Genomic DNA, 25,143 nt, shown 5'->3' on the forward strand with positions numbered 1-25,143 from the left:
GCTGACCATCATTTGGTTGTTTCAGATGATTTTCACTGCCACTTGCGTGGTCTCTCCTGGTTATTGTGTGTCTCATCTCGAGGTGTTTGAATCCTTCAGTGGAATGCAATTCCTTAGTAACTCTTAGAACCAGCTAGTTAATTTGAGTTGTCTTAAATAATTGACCCCCAAAATGTATAACATGCACATGTGAATATGCATCATTGCTGTCATCTGACTCTGTCACCCTGGACTAAAAGCTATAAGAGAGCTTGACTCTCTCTTACTCAACTAAAAAATCTACCTGACTCCTTCCAAAAAACAAAATAAAACAAAACAATGGAATACGAAGTTGATTTGAGTATTTTATTTATAAATGTACATTTACTATAAAAGCTGTTGCATTTTAGACAACTTAATATTTTTTACTATTTCTCAGAGGCATTTTAGAATAAATATTTTAAATGAAGTTTAGTGTAACTGATTTAGAACATTGGCCCACCCAGAACGGTAACATCTTTTGGACGGACTTACATATGAGGTGGGGCATTCCAGTTTGTTAAGTCTTACACTGTGTATAGAGTAACTACAATATGTATTGCATTAATAACACTACATAGAAAGAATGAGGAAATGTCATGAAAGTTTGCTAGTGAAAACCAGTTACCCATTTTTTCTTAAGAAAGAGAAGGGACTAGCTTTTGGAGTCTGAAAAAAAAATCGGATCAGATCTAATTCCTCAGGAACAATAAATCATTCACTTGCTTCATCTGTTTTCTAAGCAAACACATTTACATTGTGGCTCAACAGAGTAGAGCATTTTTTTCCCTGGGATCTCAAAGATTATTTGAGAAGAAATAGATCATACTCATTATGCTGCATTGGAAAAAACAAGATCTAGTCTGCCTGAGCTGCCATGTAATAGACTCCAAATGAAATATAAATCAAATATAAATAGAAACGGTTGGCAATTAGAATTTAGAAAATGTTGGAGATTATTCTGTGCTGGTGCCTATTGTTCATTATGGGAAAGCACATTTCGCAGTTGGAGAATGGGCTTTATTTTTCTTGACTTGATTCTAGCTTCAATACATGTACAATGAGTCTTACTAAGAAATATGTATAAATGGGTTTGTGAAACCAGAAGAGAATGTGCAATATTCATATAATCCTCACATAACAGATGAAGTTCCACATGTAAAAAGTATTCTATAAAAACCAGTTATGAATGATCATATTGTACATGTTTTGTGCATTATTTCTGGTAAAGTATTATGCTAATATCATGCAAAGTGTAAACATCCACATTATCAAAATATTTAATAAAACATGCAGGTGGTTAATCAAAATATTGAACTTAATCTGTAAATTTTTAAAACTTTTTTCTTTTTAAATTTTTCTATTTTTTTCTTTTTAATTTTTTTCCCTTGTGAAACAGAAAACACCTCCACAAGAAGTCAGGAACTTGGAAGCGACTTCAGCTCTCCTCAGTGTACTGCACCTACAATTCATCACCGACTGTGCAGCAGCTTCGCATTTTCTAAGGCACAATTTTTAACGAAACGATGTGTAAATTTCAATTTAACAACTGTTCACCCAGATTACAAAATGGTCAAAATACCTCCAGTGGCCGAGAAAATTTCTGCACATAGAACCTGCATGCAGAGAACCGTCTAGCATGTAAATAAATAACTGCTAGCCATACTCAATAAGACACAAAAAAATTATTGCTTATATAACAGAAAACCATCTATTTGATCTCCTTTTATGACTACATAAACCTATTAGGAGGATATCCATAGTCTACATTCACAAAATGTCGTCTTCACTTATTTGCCATTATTTTAAGGCAGAATAAATAGTTCTCCTCTCTCCAGTCTTACAAGAAAACAGCCTGGAGATTTAAAACACAATTTTTTTTCAGTAACTTGATTCTCTTCTCAGTCAGCAGAAACTCATCAGATGGGGTAAAAATTAACCAGCTCTGCACAGGAATTCCTCTCTAAATGTCTCCAGGAGCAAGGTCCAGAATTCTTGATAGTTAAGAGAGTTGGTGATATAGGAGAATGAAGGAGAGCAGATATCCATTGGAGTGGGCAGGGTATATGTGACCTGTAGGTTCTTGATCACACACCACTGGCTTATCATATCATATGTCATTTGGATTCTATTAGGATGAACTTAATGCTTTTCTTTAGATACCTGTGTTTCAGGCCCTCAAGGAGAACTTGCAGGCAAAGAAAAACAGTGGTCTCATCTAGTGATGGACTGATCTTGATGAGAGCTTCCATATGTCTTATATTGAGTCTCTTATTGAATCTAGAGCCTGAAAAGAAGTAAGCAACAAAGCCCTTATGGCTAGCAGTGACCCATCATATTAAACTTCCTCACAGATTTTGGTAATAACTTTGGAAGAGATGACTAAAATATTTCCCTCTGGTTTCTTCCTACCCTTGGGCAATGTTCCAGAGTGTAAGTCTAGCTGATATTGCAAGGGTTCTCTTTATTTGATGGACTAGTCTCTATTAATGACATAACACAAGACCTAATACTAACGGTGCAATAATTTATTGGTATGACTTCTACCTCAAAAGGTAAAAAACACAAATGTTTTACAAATACAGTATATATTATCAGACTAGTGTCTTTGCATTAAAAATGAGTTACAGATCAGAGGTTTATGATGTGCTTTTTAGTTTCTGAAATGTATAATTTTATGCTTTTGTCTTAGAAGACCACATGTCTCAAATTGGCAATTCTTGTACTTTCTGCAGCTCAATTTTGTAAACACGAAATTTTTAATTTCTAGAAATACTAAACCAAAACATGTTTATTGAATCATTTATCTCATTAACTCTCAAAGAAGAGAATAACATGTGTTAAACCATAAGCCTATCTTGATCATGCTAAGACCCTTTTTTGAACTATTCAGAATCATTAAAATTTAATATTTTTTTGTGTGAATACTGCGCAAATGCAAAAACAAAACAAAACAAGAAAAACACAAATACTGTGCTACAAAAGAACAGATACCATCTCTTAGAATAGCTTTTCAGAAAGTAGATGAATGCTGAGAAGTCCCTGAACCTGGGATTCTGTTAGACAACTGCCAGGAGACACTCTCAATAAAGAAATGGTGAGTGATCTGGAAACTTGAAAACCATGTCACAATGTTGTGGGTTGGCCAGCACCTGTGATAAAGAAATAAAAGCAACACTTAGTTGAAGTTGTTAATGCTTCTTGATTCATATTTTTAAAAACTTCTCAAATTAGCCATAACCTCTAGGGAGGGAAACTTGTACCACCTACTACTCAAATTGTGGTCTAAGGAGCAGCAGTACTGGTATCACCTAGAGCTCGTTAGAAATATGGACTTTTAAGCTCCATCCCAGAACTTAACAAGGAGCCCAAGTGATTCATATTCCCCATAAATGAGTATGATCTCCATCCGGGTTTCTACTTTGTCTTCTGGGGCAAATAAGAAAATAATCACTCTTCTCTCAGTTTCTTTAGTTTGTTTTCTCTAAGAATAAATACATTGGAACAGGAGGAATTTGATGTATGATCTAGAAAACAAGATTGCTAGATTAGCAATTAAAAATATAGAACATCCAGTAAAATTTGAATTTCAGATAAACAACGAATAAAAATTTTTAGCATAAGTATATCCCATGTGATATTTGGGATATACTTGTGCTACACATGCAGTATTTGAGACATCATAGGAAAAAAATCACTGTTTATCTGAAATTCAAACTTACCAGGCAAAAAAACATTTAACTGGGCATCTTGTATTTATCTGGCAATGCTATTTGGGAAGAGCGGTTTGGGTTCCACATTTCCTGCTGAAACCTTTATAAAATTTCTCCTTCATTTTGGGCACTAGTGGTGTGATGAGGTAATTGTGACTTTGGAAAAGACCTGAGGGAGTTTGCATTCAACACATTTCACAGGAGTGAATGATGGAACAGACACAAAGACACACTCATCCGATACCCAGGCACGAATGGCACAAGTTAAACATGTGATGGCTTGATTTGTGGCAGGTAATTTGTTTTGCACTTCCATTCCCATTTACATACGAACTTAAAAACTGTTTACACTGCTTTTAAGAATTGCATTTTAATATGCTGTTATGCTATTTTTCTCTTCCAAGAGAAAAATTTCATTTAAGTGTGACTAGTTACTTGAAGAAAATAGGATTATATATTCAGGTTTTATTATTCCACACAATGAAATTATTTGGTTCCACTTAGAATTCCTATGATGTAAACCACCTCTCACATCTATCCATCTCTCCTCTTCTCAACTCAGATCAAAATCAAATAAAAAAAGAAAGAAAAATGATTTTTAGCCATTTCTTTACATCCTCTTTTATTGCATCTGGGGAATATCCAACCAATTCAAGTGCATTTATACTTTTCTAGCTCATTATCCCCTCCACCTGTTCACTCCTAAGGTATATATTTTCTTATGACACCAAGAAAGAAATGAGCAGTCTTCTCAGATGTACTAGTCTTTCTCCCTGTCATGTGTTGACTTAATTAAAGTTTAGTTGAAAATGATATTAACTTCTATCTGGAAAAATAACCATAACAGAAGAGTTAGAAAAATTGGGAAAAAATAACTGAAGTGAAGGCGACCATTTTTACTCAATATTAAACCTATTATGAAGCTATAATAATTTAAAACTATCTGATACTAGAGACTAAAGAGGTTAATAAAACATAAAATATTCAGAAATAGACTGAAATAAAAATGTGAAATTAGTTCATGAGAAAGTTGGCATTTCAAATTAGTGAGGAAAAAAGGGATTACTCATTATGTTATATTCACAATTGGCCAATTGAACAAAAAGCTGAATATCTATCACATTTCTTACCCCAATATACATTCCTGATGTCACATATTTACATGTAAAAAAATAAAACAATTCTAGGAGAAATCTCAGCCAAATTTATGATCTCGGAGTAGAGTGAGAGGTTTTCTAAGTAGGAGACAAAGCCCGGAATCCAAAAAGGGAAAAGAAAAAGATAAGTTTAATTACCTAAAATGAAAACCTTTTCTATGAAAATACAATTAAGTAGAAAGATAAATGATAACTGCAACAAGCAGCAAATATAAAATAAAGAGAAAATCTCTTTAATTTTCAAAGCCCTCACACAAACCAAGTACCAATAGGACAATGGACAAAGAGTAAAGAAATACAAACTTTTTTTTTAATAGAAGGAAATATAATGGTGAATAAACATATGAAAAGATATTCAAACTCACTTACAATTAAATATATACGAATCAAAGTAATGAAGCTTCCCCCCACTGCCACCCCCTCCTCCCACCTAGCAGAGTGGAAATGTTAAGTTTGATGATATCCAGAGCTGACACAGGCATAGAGAGAAAGAGGCTCTCTTATACACTTTGCAGGGAGAGTGTACTTTTCTGGAAGATAATTAGGCAAGTTGTCTGAAAATTTAAAAAGCACATGCTTTTGAACTTATCAGTCACAGTGCTCACAATCTACCCTATGAAAACACTCTCAAACATATATCAGGACATATGTACAAGGATGTTCAACGGAGCATTTAAAAACTATTAGAAAACTGCGAACAACCAAAATACCCATTTATGGAGAATGAGTTTTAAATTATGGTAAGTCCATATGATGGGATGGTATGTAGGAATTAAAAAACCATTAAAAAGAATAAAGAGAAAGAACACATTATATGGAAAGATTGCCAAGATACATTAAGTTAAAAACAATAGCAACAAAAACTAAGTACAGAACACTATAAAAGTGATTATAGTCATTAACTTTTGAGAGTTTTTTAAATTTGGCATCTTTCTAATGATCTAATTTTTCTAACATTGTATGATTTATAACTTTTACTTATCTATTCTTTTGAATATCTATAGAGATTATCTAGGCAGAGAATGAGACTTTTTGTTTTCTTCTTAGTATCCTAAAAATAATCCTAGTAAACCATTGCATTAAAAGTATAAAAACCAAGAAAAAAATTTATCTTTATCTCCAAATCACTTTCTTATTTTTCATCTTATGAGAATGTTACAGGAACGCCATGGTTTTTGTCTTTAGATTTGGAATTAAAAGCAGTTAATACCCTTAGTGTTTGTATACACAGAAGAAAAATTCCTGGCCTAGGTCTGAAAAGCTAATTTCCAAAAGAATTTCTAACTACTCAAAATAAAAATCTGGATGAAAACAGGTCATTGTCACCCAGAGGTGGGTTCATGTTTGTTCTCTGCTGGCATCCTTCGGGCACTTTAAATTATGAAAGAAATTCAGATTTACAGCACTTTTCAAATCTGGCTCAACAGTCCCTCAACCTAACAATGCCCTCTTCTGGTTCCATGATTCACATGGAGCTGGGCTACAGGCTAAAAAAAAGTATAATTTATAGAAGAGGATAGGAAAAAGCACTGTAAAAACTGGAGGAAAAAAGGGTTTAGTTTTATTCTTACTAATGTATAAAAAATCCCCCCAAATATAGTTAAAATAATACATAATTATTATATGTTATACACATATATTTATGTATGCACGTATATATCTATGATATATATGGTATACTATGTTATCATATTTTATATATTTAATAGATAGTATAAAAATCAATATCAATATTGTATATATTTATATCATGTGTATATATTTATTCATGGTATAAACATATATAATATATATCATATATAACACATTACATATGTCTAATATATTAATATATAATATCTTGTATAAGTATATAATATAAAAATATAATACATAATATAAATAGTCCAGTTTGATTGTACCAGCTCTCAGCTAGAACTGCTTTGACCTCAGGTTAAATGTTTATCATAGATCAAAATCACCTGAGTTTGATTAAATTTTCATTTCTAATATTTTTATTTAAAAATGCATATATTTTTCTGAATACACTAAATTTATAACTATAAAAATTTAATTCCAATTGTTACTCTTAAAGTCTTTATTCTCGCAGATTTAGAGACCCATGTTAAGCTGTAAAAATATTACTTCATTTAACTTTGAGAAATAATAAAGCATTCTTGAATTCAAACTCTATTTCTTCAGTCTTATTTTTTGAGAGAGTTTTTGACTGACAAATTTGCACAGGAAAGTCTTTTGTTAGAGTCTAGGTTATCCACCAGGATGACTATACTTATGATGGTGAGTGAGGAAGGAAGGATTCCGAAGCTAAGCCACTGGCTATTTTCAGATTTTCTAAGCAGCTGGGCAAGAGCACCCTCTGGTGCCCCCACAACTAACATGAACATTCTATGGTAGGAAATCCAGATACAAGGTTGAGGGCAGGCTGCCCAAGAAAGCTTCAAGGCAGCACATACTTGTTAAGCCCTAACTATGTACTAAGGTATTTGGAGGGGGCAGGGACTCACAAAGAAGCAGAACCCATCATTGGTCTCTTAAGGAACTTTCAATTTAGTCCGGAACAACAACATATTATTTTGCCATAAAACTCCTGAATGTAGGGCACATAGATATTGAGGAATTGCTGCTTGGTTTGATGGACAATAGAGAGCCATTCTTCACACTTAAACTCCCCGCACATGGTGCTGGTCTTCTAAAGACACGCCTCAACATGTGAATAGTGTTTCACCCACCTTCTATCTTTCTTCTAACTCACCAAAATCTCTATGGTGAGCTCAGACAATGTCTCGAAATTAACCTACAGTTTTCACCTGCTGGTGTATTAATACACGTGTGGATGAAAAGAATTTGGCCACACCAAAGAAGTAACTTCTAGTAAGAAACAAATGGTAAATAAGGATTATTTCAATATCGCTTATTTTACCTAGACATTAATAACTCATTCCTTTAAGGGAGGAGTGTCAACTGATGGGGAGAAATAACAGAACTCCTAAATTGGGTCCTATGGAAAGCATATGATTGCACCCACTCATCTCAAGGCATTTTACACCAGTACTTACTTCTGGATCGCATGTAGCAATCATTACAGTTTAGAAGACCATTTCGAATCCTAACATCCGTCCCACTCACTGCATCTCCAAGCTGTCCTTTACAAATCCCACACTATAGGGTAGAAAGAACAGAAATTATAAGGTGCAAAGGGAATAATTTCTTTATAATGCTTAGCTACTGTTTACATGAATAGCACAATAATCACTTGTACAACCTCCACATTCGTTGAACATCTACTACATGTTAGATGCTGCACTAAGACTTGACTTAACAGCAACAATAAACTTTTAGCATTTTACAGACAAGGACACTGGTTCAGAGTGGTTGGCTGACTTGTCCAAGGTCGTAAACCTGGTAAGTGGCTGATCCCAAAGCTTATGCTGTTGACCTCTATCATATACCGTTTCTCAATCAAGATGGAAAAAAACATTTTAAACAGATAAATTCTAGTAATTTTAAATAAACACACGGACAACAGACAACTGAAACTTGTCTGTGAATAAAATGCTTTCCAGGATTGCTGATGAATTCCACCAAGTCAGAATTACTAGGAAATAAGCGTTTACTTTGTATTCCATGTTAGAGGTGGGGACAACCAGAATAACAGACCCACTGAGAATGGAACTCCTTTCAGGTAAGACCGCCTGAGTGCAGAAGAAGACTGTGGGGCATACTGTGCTGGTTGTACCACAAAAGATGGCATTAGGGGTTAGTTGTGACGACAGCCTGTGTTGCCAGGAGATCAGGACTCAGATCAGGAGAAGGGGGCCAACCCCAGACTCAGGCTCTAAGGTCACCTGGGACAGAGGGAGGCTTCATTCCAATTATGTTAAAAGTTCATCTATATTGCAAAGGTAGGGGATAAACCAAAGAAGCAATGTACCTTAAAGTATCAGGTCAGTTCCAGAAAGTGATTGATTAGAGAGAACAAAGGCCTTGACATTTTAGAAAGTAAGTCTTCCTATTCCTTAAGAATCTGCAAAGATTCTTTGCTCCCTTGATTATTTATGTTCTGGTAAAGTTCCTGAGAGAAAACTATGGTGTTAGACTATATTATCCTGACATTATCGTAACATTTTAAAAAGTACATTTCTTAAGCCTCAAAGCACTCCTAGACAATTTGGGACATAGATTGTCTAGGTTAATTTTACAATGAGAATATTGATACATTGAGCCTCATTAAGTATCCATATTGTATTTTGTTCACAATAAGACTTGCTTTCCAGTGATTTATAGATATAATTAAATTAATAATTTTGGGACAGCTTCATTCACATTCTCTTAGCTTATAGGTAAAGTTATTTTAAAGCCATGCCAGCTTACTTTATAGTCAAGGAAGCTACTCATAAGAAATAAGAAAAATTCAAGAAGGAAAAAGAAGGCATGACAGGGTTATAAAGAAAAATAAATAACTCTTATTCGGAGGTAAAGGGTTTGTTTCAAAAATATATTAATTTGAAACATGTCCATAAATGAAACAAGAGATGAGAAATGCTGATATAGGTCAACTCATAAATTTTATAATAAGTCAAGTATAACTGGTTAGCTCATCTACGTATTAGCAGGAAATGGTCTACTTATTAGACCAGAATCTAGGCCTCTACATTTTCAGTTTATTTATTAATTCAGTCACCTAAAAATATTTACTGATACCATCTCTGCTAGGTGCAGAAATAATAGTGGTGAGCCAAACAGACATGGTTGTTGCACTTATGGAGCTGATAGTTTATTAGAAAAGATGATAATTAAGTAATTCAATAGTGAGCAATAAGGACCATGAATGGTTCTATAAGGACCTGTAACAAAGCCTAGGTGATCAGAGCAGGTTTTCAGAGAGACAGTGATATTCAATTTGGGATTACAGGCATATTTGTTCAGAGACCTACAATTTTACAACTAGTTATATAACCACTTAATTGATAGAAAATCTCCCATGAGGTAAAAGACTAAAAACCTTTAACATGAAGTCACAAGAATTTGAGAAGCAGCAAAGATGATAGATTCCAAATAAATCCACATGCCCTAAAAGATTCAGAAGTAACACTGTCTTCTCAGGGCGGCCTTCTGAGTCCTGGTAGAGTACACACTATTTAGCAACAAAAGCTGTTTTATAAAGACACATTGCATAAACCTGTTTTGCTTCTTCTAACTCAACATCCCAGAGGGATGAGTGAGAGCAGAGAGTTTCATCCTGAAGGATGGACTACACACACAATTCTGTATGACATAGAAGGGGGTGGCCTCATGAGCAAAGGCCGTCAGGATTTCCAGGAGATATTTCTCGGCACAGAACAATGCCAAAAGACATCACAAAATTGTACGTAGAGAGGAGTGATAAATACATACCCTAAAGCACTGGATGTGAAAATAGAGATTCAGGGTCTCAATGATCATCGCAGCTCCTTTTCCCAAAGGAAGCCCACAGGAAGAACACAGCTTCTTCCCACTTATAGACCTAGGTTTAAAAACATACAATAAAACATTCAATTTATAATAGTTGGTTAAACACACAAACATGTAGACTCATGTAAAAAAAGAAAACATGGATTTTTAAAATGTTTATATCATGAGTGAAATGATAATTACTAAACCGATAATGAGCATTAGATATAATCTGCAAACAACTGTTAGACTACAATAGATCCTCATAATCGTATAGAATTTTGTGTGTGTGTGTGTGTGTGTGTGTGCACATGTGTTTTAGTTATTTGTTGCAAGAAGTTTATATTGCAGTCTATTCAACCATGGTGATCAAATGCCCTGAAATAATTCAAGGTATTTATCATAAGATTTTATAAATCCCCCAAAATAATCACATTTAGCTTTACTAAGGTGTCAATGTTGCTTTAAAATTTTCTATAATTGATTTGTTGGCACACTAGGGAATTTCTTTTTACTTAAGAAAAACATATTTTTGTTGTTGTTTAAAAATAGAAAGGCAACTGTGATACAGCCCAACAGGTCCCAGACGGATATGGAATTTAATCCCTGCTCTGTCACTAAGTTTCTCAATCTAGTATAAAGAACTCACTCTGGGTTTCCCTTTTACTTTTAAAACAAGAGAACTGGACTAGGTTATCTCCACTATCTCTTCCAGCGTACATACTCTGACTCTAATCTGGGTGCTTGACATATTCTCTGAGTTCTAAGTCCCTTGAGGACATGAGCTGCATGTACCCCATCTCTGTATTCTGGCAGCCCCTAAAACAGTGCCCATCAATGGACTAGAACCAAATCCAGCAGACCGACAGCAGCTGAGGGCAATAGATGGCAGTCTTCTTAGGCGGCTTTCCCATGACAGATCAGATTGCGATGATGCCTATTGTTTGGAAAGCTCTTGGAATTACACAAGAAATTTAAGATATGTAGTGTCATTCAGAAGCCAACGGGGTACAGAGGGACAGAAGAAACAGAAAAGAAGACCAGAGAAAAGAGGAAGAGTTGTCCTAAGCAAACCCTATTTATTAGGATTTCCCTCTTATCCAGTAGTTAAATAAAATTTCTAAATCAAAGAAAACCTCTTGAGTACTTGATCTCTCCAGTGAATGAGAATTCAGGTAGCTTTTAAGAATAGCATGAGGCCCAATTTATATTCAGAAGCCATTAGAGAGCTTGAGTAGGGTGAAAAGAAGGATGAAGTTTCGTTTCTCAGCTCCTGCCTGGTTCTCTGTAGGAGCCATCAGTGGATCCTGCCTAGAAGGACCAACCCATCTTGGAACGAAAGGTGCCAACTTAGGAGCCCAGCAATTGTTGGGTGGATTTTATTATTAGGTTGCAGGTTCCCCACAATATAATTAAAGGCCTATGGCCACAGATACACCAACGTCACACTCTTGGCTTTTTCTATTGCAAGATACAGGTGGATGGGGAATGTGTCCTTTCCTCTTGCCTGTGTGTATATGAAAGATTTGGATGGACGACCCCCTCAAAATCATTCAGCAAGCACTAATTTGGTTAAAATTATACTTGGCAGGCTCTAGTGAAAACAAAGCTGCCTCCGAAGGTTTTGCTGACCTCTTGTACCTGTTTGGTGACTGGCCAGGAGGGGTGGGAGGACAGGAAGACAAGTGTCCCACCTGGAAGTTCTCTTGTGGGCTTTTCCTGTAACATGGTAAAGGAGCCAAAAATTATGACAAGTAAAGAGAAGCCCAATCCTACAAGAAAAGACATTTTAGATAGAAAATAAGTACTTCCTTTAGAACAAAATACCACAGAGTGTCTTAGTGGTAATTTTTTGTAGAGGACAAAAAATAATAATTCCATCTAGCAAAGATTATACATGCATTATCTGCATAATATTAAAACCAGGGTGGCATGATTGAATATAAAATGGAATATTTTTATAAACTTTATTTTTGCCAGGTTCTTTGCTTAGTTAGAATTGCATGCTGAGTTAGATATAAAAATTATGGAAGGGGTAGGAAGGGAGAGATAAGTAAGGATATAGGGAAAAGCTTTAAAAAAAGAGCCCAGAAATGAAGGGCAATCTAAAAGGAGGTACTTTTCAGGGAGGTGGCTTCTACCCTATCAATAAATTCAATTTGGGATGATGTTCAAAACATTTAATAACCGCTATGTCATAGGCATCTACAAAGCAGATGGTCCCAAGGCAGGAGCTACCAGAAGAGTTTCACAGGTGTTGCTGGTTGCACAAACCCTGCCTGTGATTAAGCCATTAGTTCTGGACTCTTGCTTATAAAATTTCATTTGGGATAGAATACCGAAAAAAAAAATGAGAATAAGAGAAAATGCCAACATAGAAGTGAACAGAGCATGAGCCCATCTGTGTCCTAACTGCTTCCCGAATAGCTCCCCGAGCCCATCACTCATCCAAACTGGCCTCCTCTGGCAGAGCTTGTCTTCTCCAAAATATCACATTTTCATGTAACACCCTAAAGTATAAGTGCCATTACCTTAAAAAAAATTCAAAATTGCTGCAATAATCAATAACAATAATGATTACTTCTATGTGATTTTAGCTTCTATTGATTCTGAGTGTCATCTAGACATGAAGGAATAAAATTGGATAGACATAAGAGAAAAGGGAGAAATAGTTCAAACACTATTTTAAAAAATATCACAGAAAATGAGGTAAAAAGTTGAACTTATAAAACAAGTTATCATTATCACCATCATCACTACTGTCACCACCACCACTATACTATATGACACATTATTTTCCAGACACAAAACCCTATGAGGTAGGTATTACTGTTATTCTCATTTTATACATGAGGAAACTGAGGCAGAGAAAGATTAATCAACTTGCTCAAAGCCCTAGCCAGGCAGGTGGTCTGGTTCCAGTTAGAATGACAGGTTATAATTTTAAAACTGATTACAAGGAACTTCTGGTTCAAATATGATCTTATCATAGAACTATGACTTCATTTTGAATTCTTCTACCACTTAACCAGTCAAGTACTTTGGATAAGTTATTTAATTTTCCTCAGCTTCAAATTCCTCATCTGTAAAATGGGAACAATAACCCAATTAAAGTTATTGAGAGAGTTCAATGAGTTAATATATGAAAAGCAGAGCTATGTAAATCCTATAACATAGTGCCTATTATATCGAAGTGCTTCAAACATGTTAGGAAATATAATTGTAAAAAAATATAAATCTTACAAAATTAGAATATTGCCTGTGGTAGCTACTTAAAGGGAGAAAATGATAATAAGAGAAAAACATTTTTTCCTTGAAAAAATACTTGTCAGTAGGCTCTGACACAATTTAATTCACTCAAATAAACTGTTGACACAACAGTCTTCCAAATTCTTTACAATATGTAGATTTGTAGGTTAAAAACTACTTTGCCTCTTTCAAACTGATAAATTCGGAGTGAATGTTTACTTGCCACAAAGATTGTCCTAAATTTCTGTAAATATCTGTTAACTTGTTAATGAGATTCAATGGAGAAAAAGCACAAAAATGCTGCTAACACCTTGCCATTTCACAATTTTTTATTTCCTCTCTTCTTAGTCAATAAGAATTAAGGAAAGAAAGGAATTGCACATCCATCTTTTTTGATTACTCACTTCCGCCTTTCACTTGGAGACTCGATCTGATGGTTAATGCTTTTATCCAAAGGGAGAGTTTTTGGCTTTACATCTTCTAAAATGTTCATTGGTGGGTTTGACAACTGCTGATTCTGTGATGGATCTGAGGCCAAATAAAGAAGATAAACTTAGTGCTCAGTAATGTCACCTTAATGCTTAGTCACCTTTTCTTGTACCTGTTTGGTGACTGCTGAGTCTCAAGGTGATTCTATGGAGACTCAGGGCACGTGGTGGTGGGAGTTTATTCACTGTGCTATTTACCTAAGGTAGAAGGGTAGCTCACAGCCAGAGAAGGTCATATCTGTCTGGACCATGAAGGAGTAATGTCTTACAATAATTTAAATATCACGGTTCACTTCTCCCGCCTTACCCTGAGTTAGCTGTGGGTTCACCTCACAGCATGGGGCCCCAGCTTCTGTATCCAGCTGGTTATCCTGATAGTTTTCTTTCGATATGGGGTTCTCAGAATCAGTCAAGGCCCCCTGAATTACGCTGTTAAAATAAATAAATATATTTCAGAACAGAGATTAAAAACTGAACTAAACTTATTCCCTAGCATATGGAAATACCAACTTCAATATAAAAAAAAAATGGGGCTAACTAAATATTTATTCTTTTTACTTTAAACTAGATTCAAAATGGATTTCAAATGCTCTAGAATGCTACTCATTTTTATTACCCATAAATTTAACAAACTTACGAAACCATCATGTCCGATGTCCTCCCAACCTCCCTGTTCACAAAGAAATTCATTCTAACAATCTCGAGGGATGCCAGAGCTAACTGGACTCTCCCAGATTTCCACAAGAGAGGACATATTGCAGAAATCATTTGGGCCACATGGGGCTTTGGCAGCTCATGGTAATCCACTGGCCTTATAGGAGTTTCTGTGTGCAAAGAAAGGAGATGTGGAAGAGATTTTTAAAAGTTCCTGATGGCCATAGGAAACTAGCAAAAAGTTACATAAAATGCTTATCAGTGGTATTCAAATATTCTTGATGAGTGGCTTTCGTTTCATACAAGTGGAAAGTCCCTATAAACAGTGTAAACTAGAAATGGACATGCTGTTCCAAAGGCTCTGCTGACTACAGACTCATGGCCTAAACTCCTACATCCTACAACTCACCCAGTCTTCTAGCTGATGAGGACTCTCAGAGCAAGTCCCACCAGAAGAGCTCAGCTTTCAACTAACCTTTCGAATTGACCAGTCATTAAAAATGACAGATAGCCTTTCATGCCTTAAGGTCCCTCTGAGGATGGTATGTGCAACATGCACACTTATCAATATCTATCTGGTATCTCAGATACCCAGAGGCAAACAGCTGTTTCATAAAGAACTTGCTGTTGGTAGCCAGCCTCCTGGGCTTCTGCGGGTCCCTTCTAGGTTAAATGTGGGGTGGCATCAATAAACCCACTATAGCCCATAGCTACAACCAGATTCATCTCTCATCTGAGCTAGCTCTGAATGCTGCTGGGCTATCTGGGTACCCTGTTCTGATCTCCCATGGAAATACTGAAACTCATGAGTGGGGTGATTACCCACAACCAATCAACTTGTTGGTTATCTTTTTTATCATCACTCAGAGTAAACATGGTTTTTCACAGCTCAGAGGATACTAATAGTAAAGTTCAGGTCCATAATAAAACCACAGTGGGTGTGACCCCAGAGTGTCATTTAACTTCTGTCCCTCTGGACGTATTAACCATTTCCAGTGAGTGAAATTTAGGGATTGGGGCTCCTTTGATGATCAATACTGTCTCCTCTTATTTAAAAAAAAGGTTTTGTCTATTTTAAAAGAAGGCTATTTATATTCAATAGTATGAGGATGCTGACTTCAGGGTTATTAGAATATGTTCAAGCAATATGTAATGTATTACTGGAATGATCTTTTCAAAGCCAAATACGATTTGCATTAGCAATGAGTACCCTTCCTGGGAGTGCACGGGCAGAGCCTGGTTTCACGTAATTAGACAGACAGCCTAGTATGGTTCATACCTGCCCTTTTCCTCCACCGGATCACTTTCTCTAGTCTTAAACAGTAAGTCATTATTGTCCCCCTGGAATGATTTCTTCTGTCTTGTATCCTGTTCTTCTTGACAGTTTTCCAGGTCCATCTTATTCTAATGGAGGGAAAACAAGGATAATCTTGAAGATAATTTTTTAAAAAACTGGACAACACTCATCTCTGGCTATGGGATACTTGAAACTTTGTTTTTCAATTGCATTGCCTAGAATTTAAAGAATAGTTGTCCAAATTAACTGACTAGTAACTGAGTTTCAAAGATTTGAAATAATTGTGGACCTAGGTTAACACACCTTTGAAATAAGCCAAAGATTTGAAATAAATGTGCAATCTAGATCTCTCTTTAAATTTATAATGAAAGAGAATTAGTTAGAAAACTCACTTTAAAAAACTAAACAGTAATAGTACTGCTCATTTCAGGACAGCTTTGTAGTACCTACCAGTTATTACTTTTTCTTTTTTTTAATGCGGATTATAAAGTTTTGTCCACTACCTTCATGACCTTATTCAGGGGATATTGAGGTAGATCAGTTTTTTTTGGGTTCTCTCCAGATTTTGAAGACACATGTAATTTCATGTGGAATTTTAAGAGCAGGAGAGAAGCAACTTTCATGGAGGCTTGTGGAGAGCACGAAGGGATGTGTGTTATGGCAAAGAGGAATACATGTCTGTAGAATGAAAGAATGATGGGTACTAAGGACATTCCAGCACATAGCTTACTAATCAGGACCTTGCCAGCCAGCACACTTTGGTTGCTAGGCTGTAGGGGCAGATCTGGCCTCAGGAATGACTTTATTGCTCCTCAGGAAATGATTCTAGGGTTTGATAATGGCAGTGACAATTCCATGGGGTACAATGGCCTTGTACTAGCTGACATGATTCTAGAGAATAGCTAGTCTTGATTTAAACTGGTAGAAAACTTGGCTTTGTGGTTTATACTTCCAGTTAGGTTTGTTTACATCACAATTTCCTTTTAATCTATGGTCTCACCACTGTTCCACTGCCTTCAGTCATACAGAAGGATGTAGACAGCTGGTCTGCAGAACTTGAAGAAATAGTAAATGGAACCACAGTGTCTTCAATTATTTTGCGCTCCTAAGAGGAAGGACAAGAATTAACAAAAGAGAAAAGAGTAAAAAATCATATCTGTCAAGAGAAAAATTTCATTAAGGATCTCTGTGGGGGGGGTGGGGGGGGACCCCAGCAAACAAGCAGGGCATTGAAAGAAGGTCTTATTTTCTGAAAACATGTAAATCAGAAAACACTCTCTATGGGCAATAACTTAAAACTTAGCATTTAATAGAAAAACAAAGTCTTTGCAAATTAATTAGTTAGTGTCATTCAAGAGGCCTAATTAGAAATGCTAGTAGGAGTCAGATTATACACAAAAACTGTTGAAGATAAGATTCCCAACAATATTGATCATAAACAAATTTGAGATAATATACATAAAATATAGCTCCCTTCAAATTCTCTACTGTGGTCTGATTTGTTTATCTAAAAAAAAGAAAAAAAGAAAAAAACAAAACCAAATTCTCCTCCCTTCTATAGTGAACATAATGGTAAGAATTCATTTGGCCTCAATATCAAAATCATCCTCATAAAATAATTCACTACTACCAAATATGCTTGATTCAAACAGACACACAAATAAATAAAGTGATACTTTCATGTCATCTCTCTAAGACAAATCAAGAATCTGACTCTCTGACTAGAGAACAGATACAATTACATTGTCTCTCTTGACAATAACTCAATACAAACTAAATCTGGGGTAATTGGAATCTTTTAGAGCCTATAGATATGACTCATTTAAAGAGGATGATGGGCCGTGCTGTGAATAAAGAGAATCAGACAGAACCACATGCAAACACATACCACAGACACAGAAAGTATTGACGGACTTTGAGGAATTAGGACTGCAAGGTCAAATTCCTTTTCTGAAAATTCCTACCTCTTCATAGTATCTGCGTTCTTCCTCTTCCACTTCCTTTTGGGCCTTTTCCCACTCTTCTTTCAGCTTGTTCTGCTCTTTCTGGTATCTCTCCTGTTATGGAATTGGCATAGATGGTTCTGAACGAATGATTGCTTGCATTATTGGGACTTCCCCTCCCTCTAAACCACCATGTACAATATTTTGCAAGACTACCTTCTTGTAACATTCTGAATCTAATCCATTCATGCAACACAAGGGGAATACTATTTTGTGGTATTCAAATGCGTTATGACCCTAAAAATCCAATGGGGTAGTATTTTCTGCTGTCAGTGTTTTATAGAATTATCCTTCAGATATATGAGAAGACATCTGCTTATAGAAAGAAAAAAGATGAAAAGATTGAAAGACTCTAAAATATTCCTTAACTTTAAGGGCTTTGTCCTAGGAGATAGCCTAAACCAATAGTTTGCTTTTATTGGGTCCTTCAGAGACGAGCTCTGCCATTCCACTAATCGAAATACATTGCTGCTGGGAGAGTTTAATAAAAGGTAAAATTAAAACAAAACAAAAAATCCTGCAGAAAGGTCCAAAGTAGCTGAATTACTCTTTGCTAATAGCTATTCTACCAAAATGGAATCTTCCTAGCTTTAAGTAACTTCTGAATTAAGAGTAGCTTTTAAACAAACTATTAGAAGACTTCAATATCAGAACTGCCATTACTATTTTCAGAAACAGTACAGCACTGGTCACCACTTATGGGGGAAAAAATTAAAATACTCTGAGTAGAATGGCTTTAAAAATGTGACTGGAGTCCCTGACAGCTGACTAGAAGAAATGGATAAATGAAGATTAAAATTAATGCCTAAAATGAGAAATGACATCCCTGGATGCCTTGGGACTGGCTTCCCGGATGTGACAGAAACAAAGGAATCACTGAAGTGTATCACACACAGTCAAATATTTTAGGCTGATTGTCAATCATCTCTCTCAGGCTAAAACAAGTCTGTGCTTCTATCTTCTTGTGGAAGACACTGAAATTTCCTCTAGATATTACCTGTTATGTCATTATTTTAGGAGCAAAAGTGCTTTATTGGGATTGTCTGGAGCCTGGTGTTCCTATTAATGACCTGGTCAACCCTTGGCAGGCTTTTAATTCCAGGTGAAAATTTTGTTATCAAAACCTAATATTGCCAAGTTTTAGAGAGGGACTTCAGGGGTTTTTCAGAATAAAGAAAACAGATCTCAAAACTTCACAAAAGCTTAAAAATAAGCCAAGCATTTTAGGTTTATCAGTTCTAGGAGTGCACATCCTAGAACGTGTTCCCCTCACTGACAGCATGAACTGATAATGGTAATGCAGGGAGTGAAAGATGTGTGTCTTCACTACCTCCTACTTCTAACCCTTTCTTTCCCACTAACACCTTGCCCCAAAGCCCACAATTCCACCACACTGTATAACAATTTAGTGGGACAGGAACAATACATATGCCTAAACCTGCAACCATGCCACATTTCAGAGTATAACAGACAGAGTGCCATCATGGGAAGGCACACTTGCCTGTCATCTTTACTTAGTGAAATTCCTAACTCTTGGCTGTTCACTATTTAGCTGCAAAATGGGCATATGATTTCCAAGAGAATAGCAGATAGCCAGGGCTGGTCTACAGTCTCCCAATGGATCTAAAAATCATGGCAGCTCTGGGACTTTGTAGGTTTACCTCTGCCAATTTTAAAAAGTGTTAAATTTAACTGGCAGGCCTAAAGCCTAAGGCCTAAAGGTTAGTTATCTAAACCGACCCCTGCTCCATACCCCTGGGAATTAATCCAAAAGGATTAGAACAAAAAGATTTAGAAACATTTGCATTAAGCATTACTTTCTATGCAGCAGCATAAAGCCATCAAATTAATGAGATTTAAAATTCTTTTCATTTATGAACTTTTGGGTAAAACCAGTACTCTTGAGGGTATAGTGGAAAAGACATGAGTTTTAAAGTCATTCAGACTTGGATTTGAAATCAGGCTCAACCCTTGTTAGCTGTGTGACCTTAGACAATTAATTTAACTTCTTTAAGCATTAGTTTCTCCAAAGACAACCTGGGGCTAATCAGACATATTTTGAAGAGTTTTATGAGAACTGAATTGGAACATTCCAAGTGCTCAGCATAGATCAGTTTCTAAGGTTATTATGTTACTTTCCAAAGCCCTGTTATTCCACAAAACTGGCATGAAACAAGAAGGAATGTGATAAATTTACTTCCAGAATTTTTCTGGAATTGAAAAGTAGCAGCTATCACTCAAAGATGGAGCAAACATTTCTAGTCAAGGAACAAAACCCAGGCCTTGTTCAATAATTCAGTCCCACTACTACTTGGATTGGTAACTAAGGAGGTAAAGAATGGGTTGGCTTTTAATCAACACTTGGAGAGTTTTATTTTTTTAAGTGAAATGCTTTTTTCCTCGTCTTCATCAGTATAACTTTTGGTAGGAGGAATTAGACACAGTGCATTATGTTGCATGGACACAAAATGAACTGATTTAGACTCACTGACTTCTGGGAAGAATCCAATTCCATGTGTTTCCTGTGATAAGTCTATTTAATACAACAGAAATTAGGAGAGAATCATCTAAAAGAAAAAAAAAGTAGCAAACCCAGCCCTACCTGGAGCAAACGCTCCTGCTCCTGCTGCCATTTTTCCTGTCGCCTGCGCTCCTCTTCCGGGTCCCACGCCCAGAACTTAAACTGCTTAGAAAATAAAAGCATAATCAGAATTGAGCCGTGTCTTCAATGCCAGACCAGGGCAAGGGACACGTCTGCCTACAACCTAGCACTCTAATGGACACGCAGAAACAGAAGCCTCCACGTTTCTAAAGGTTCTCTTTGTTGGCAGATAATGCCCTTTAATCTTAGTCCCTCTTTGGTTTATTTCCAAGAGGCTGATATGACTCTCTGAACCTTTTTGGAGCTAATGAAAACATGAAGTAATTAGCCCCTGGCATGGGAAGGCTTTTGCTTCATTTCTTTTAGAAGTGATTTCTTAAATGTATTCACGCTCTGGAGCGTAAGATACTCATTCTGCATATTGATCCTGGATCTGAGCAAATGAAAATGCTTATTTCAGCAGAACTGCATTTTGTAATAAGTGACATTTGTTGCACTATAGAACTAGATAATCTTTTGTACTGTTATTGCTTTTCTACACCAGCGTTCTCTAAAGTGGGCTATTTAACTCACTAATGACCACTAGCATCACCTGAGATCCAGGAAAGGAGCAGGGAAGAGTACCTGCTCTGGCACCTGCATAACAGTCAAACCCAAAGACTTTTTTTTTCTTCCTTTAAGAAAGGTTTTTGTGAGTTTGGGAACCAAGTAAGAGAATAGGAATAAGATGTATGAACTAAAATGGGCACCCAGGCCACAGAATGTGAGATTGAAAGGGTCTGGGTGGGGGGCGGGGGACAGAGGGTGGTAGGGAGAAAAATCTTGGCTGGTCCCTGGGAAACTAGCAAAAGGTTGGGTCTGCTATATTTAAAGTTGAGCTCCCTCATCACCTGAGGCAAAGTAGGTTCCCTATTAACTGTGCTTCCTCCCTTCCTTCTGACGGGGTGGTTTTGGGAGACACTTAGAACTGACTGGGAATCTTGAGTAAAAAAGCAATGCAAGGGTGGGAGAGTTAGGGAGAAGGGGCAGAGCCTGGGGTGGGCTGAGGAGCAGGCAGAATTAACCTACCCTGGCTATGCAGAAAGATGGTCAGGGTCAGTCCTGTTCCAGGTTAAGATGGGACCAGTTACTGCCCAAGATACCTGGGTCAGCCCTTCTTTGCCCTGCTTGCCACAGATCTGTGCTACCACTAAGGTGTGTGACCCCTGGGTTGGCCCAGAAAAGCAACTCCAGGCTGAAAATGCAGGAGAGGCCATGGCTGTTGCTGGATTTATAACTTTATAAATATTTATATCTTTAATATATTTTGACATATGAAATGTAGGTCTCAATTTGTACTCTTGCTGTGGTTCCTGCAAATGGTTGGAATGGCCACAATGCCCACAAAAAGCCAAAGAAAGAGGAACAAATAAATGAGGAAATGCACTTTCTATACGCCACTCCTGGGATTTACATTGCACGTCAGCATAATAAGACTCTGACAAGTTATTCATGGGAAAAACTATTTAATTGCATGTAATCTAAAGTTTTCCAAATTTTCTTGGACGACCAGAAAACATACAAATGTGAATCCCAGATGGGAAAATCTATTGGATTAATGACGTTGGATGCTGGCTCCACACAGCATTTTCCAAAGACTTGCAAGCAGTTGAAATATTCAGAGTCTCTCTCGGGAGGATGGGCCTTCTTTGTCTTTTGAGGAACAAGGGTGTGGTTATGTGAATAAAGCCATAGCAAGCTCAATGAGTAAAGTCCACTAGTAGGAAAATAAGAACAACAATGAGAAATTAATTAATTTTCAGATTTCACTAGGGAGTATTTATAAGAATAAGTCAAATAAGGAGTAAGCAGATAGGATAGGAGTAGGCTAGGAGAATAGAGCTCAGAAGAAAACATAGAATATTTGTTTAATAGCAAGAGAGAAAAAAATGAGCATTTTCTGAGGAAGATAAAGAAGATACCTGTGTGACAAACAAGAGGGAGAGAAAGAATGGTGATTGTGCTCCTTGGCAATTATTTGCTGAGCACTTAATAACAGAGGCCAACTGGGGATACCAGATGGCTCAGAGTCCCAGCCTCGTTGAGTTTACAATGTACTGAGTGTGTGTGTATGTGTATGTGTATGTATGTATGCATGTGTGGGAGGATGGAGGAGTGTGTTGGGAGGCGACCAATATGTAAATGATCACCAGAGGACAGTGAGATAACTATCATAAAAGAGTATCATAAAAGAGATATAAATGGTGCTAGAGAATGTCAGAATGGAGAGCATTTAGCCTATTTTGTTTATCTGTTTACAGATCTATATCTTCTTTTGGCTTAGGGGTTCCTCAAGGATAGGCTGGGCCCTTTATCCATCTAAGTATCCTAAGACCTTGCATTTTCAGGCCTTCAATAAATGTTTGCTGAATAAATGAATGGACTCCATGCTGGGTTAATACATCACCTTCTTCACTTCCTTTCATAGACCCTGACCCTGTAGCTTAAGGTCACTCCAAGTCTGACCAAAAATGACCTGAGTCAATTGAAGTCAGCATATTCAAAGGATTGGTTCCTCCTCAAGCTGCTCTTATTTTCAAATTTCTTTTACTTTTCTATTCTATGAAGAGCTATTTATCACCAAAAAAATAACAAAATTGGGTGGGTATTTTCAGAGAATTCACTTATACAAGTCAGTAATATGTTTCTTTCTTGTTCTATTTTCCATAAATCAGATACAAGAATGTATCTCTTTAGGGCGCCCTTCCTCTCTACCCTTGCCCAAAGGTACAATAACAACGTGGCATTGTTGTTCCGTGTCGTTTAAAATGGAAATCAATGGGTTCGGCTGTAGTCTTCAGATCTGTGCCATGAATGCCAGCTTTGGGGTCCTTCTAGGGGTTCCCATCCACTGTGAGTGTATTCAAGATTCCCAGAATTGGCTGAGGATTATGTGGCATGGTGGATCTCCCTTCTCCATGCTGCACTGGCACTTAGGAATTCTCAAAGTGAGACAATTTACTTATAGATAAGAATTGGTATTGACCATGGTGGGCCTCTTGGATTAGCCACTGGGGAGGATTCGTTCATGCATCAGGTGCTGCACTGTGCTAGAGGCTTCCAAATAATTATTTCAATTAAGGCCCACAACACCCTGAAAAGAAGGTTTTATTATCTTATTGTACAGTCAAGAAAGACAAAGTTCAGAGAGCCTTCAGAGTATACAGTAAGTAAATCTGGAATCAAAGGTGTACTGGTGATTATGTGACTGCACCCAGAGGGCTCAGGGAAAATGGTACAGTGGATTGTGCCAGGCAGGAAGTCTACAAAACCAGTGGGAATTTTAGAGGGCAAACAAAGGGCACAGCCCTGGAAACATCCAATTTAGAAAGGAGTCAGGTCTGTAGAGATTGTTCAGATAAAACTCAGCAGCAAGGAATTTCCAGTGTTATGTCTTGCCATTTTAATTAGCAAATGATTTTTTAAAATTCATTCAAATAAAAATTTAAAAACTTCAAGATGATTGATTGTGATAAGTGGTGCAACAGAGACAGTTTGGATATCTCAGAGAGATTGCAGGTTGGGCCATGTTGCCAAAATATACTATGTTGAAATATTGTTTTCATTTAAAAAAATGATTTTGAATGCCTACAGAAGTTACATATTTTAGTACTAATTCCTGTTGTCACACTCATTTTAATTGTTTCTTTTAGATTTTACTTTCCTGACTTACCATTTTGTTTCCAGGCATGATCACAACTCTGCATAATGAAACCCATGTCTTTCTTCATAATTCACCTGATAGCATTATACATGACTTTCAATTATTCTTTTACAATCAATTGTTAAAGCCCATTTTGACTGAATCTTCCTTAAGTGAATCAAATACCTTATAAATTAAAATCACACTAGATGTATAATGTTTTTCATTAAAATGAGTTACTTACAGGTGTAGTTACAGGTGACTTTTCACTGCTTGGAGAATCGACTGTACAGAAAGAAAGAAAAAAGAAAAGATCACAATGTGAGCAGTTTCTTACTATATTCTTCTTTTTGATCCCCTCAGTGGAGTGTGTTTCCTATGTCAGCTTCAAACCAATTTTTTTTTTTTTGTAAGCCAGAAGCATTAGAAAATCATAATAAAGCACACCCTTGAAGCAGTTTGTACCCATCACCAAAAAGGTTATAACCAGTATGGTATGATTGTTCACATTAATTAGCCCAGGTACTAGATAATAGGAAGCAAAATATATTCCAATTAATGCTTGTTTTTAATGCACCTTGCATTCTGACTTGATTGACAGTTCCTTCATTGTCTGACTTGGAAAAGTATCATACATAGAGAGGCCAGATGTCATTCAGGAAGTAAAAAGAGTGACACAGTTAACAAGAGAACCATTACCAGTTCCTGGTAATTGTTTCTAATCTTTGTTTAAAAAAAGAGAAGGGGACAATAAAAAAAAGAAGTGAATATTAATATTTCTTAAGATTTTCAAAATCAAAGTAAAATTCTGTGAATTTCCTCCCAATTTTAGTATAATTGGCACTGGTAT

The 25,143-nt window shown here is 36.4% G+C and overlaps 1 protein-coding gene across 19 annotated transcripts in view; it reads right to left on the reverse strand.

Moving 5' to 3' along the window:
* Nucleotides 1-331: 331 nt before the first annotated feature.
* Nucleotides 332-25,143, reverse strand: part of LIMCH1 (LIM and calponin homology domains 1) — a 332,907-nt gene continuing 308,095 nt past the window's right edge. For 4 of the 19 annotated variants that reach the window (XM_016160704.2, XM_036227974.1, XM_016160712.2 and 1 more), the window contains 11 exons: nt 24,538-24,578; nt 20,612-20,692; nt 17,971-18,063; nt 17,007-17,111; nt 15,989-16,113; nt 14,363-14,484; nt 13,972-14,095; nt 11,960-12,037; nt 10,283-10,391; nt 7,945-8,047; nt 2,532-3,170 (listed from right to left, as the gene is read on the reverse strand). In XM_016160704.2, the coding sequence (XP_016016190.2) occupies nt 3,145-3,170; nt 7,945-8,047; nt 10,283-10,391; nt 11,960-12,037; nt 13,972-14,095; nt 14,363-14,484; nt 15,989-16,113; nt 17,007-17,111; nt 17,971-18,063; nt 20,612-20,692; nt 24,538-24,578 (1,007 nt within the window). In that variant the 3' untranslated portion in view covers nt 2,532-3,144. Of the gene's footprint in view, nt 3,171-7,944; nt 8,048-10,282; nt 10,392-11,950; nt 12,038-13,971; nt 14,096-14,362; nt 14,485-15,988; nt 16,114-17,006; nt 17,112-17,970; nt 18,064-20,611; nt 20,696-24,537; nt 24,579-25,143 lie in introns of all 19 variants that reach the window. The other 15 variants (XM_036227973.1, XM_016160710.2, XM_016160713.2 and 12 more) reach the window with 12 other exon arrangements.

Source organism: Rousettus aegyptiacus, unplaced genomic scaffold (assembly GCF_014176215.1).
Source record: "Rousettus aegyptiacus isolate mRouAeg1 unplaced genomic scaffold, mRouAeg1.p scaffold_m13_p_10, whole genome shotgun sequence".
Taxonomy (NCBI): domain Eukaryota; kingdom Metazoa; phylum Chordata; class Mammalia; order Chiroptera; family Pteropodidae; genus Rousettus; species Rousettus aegyptiacus.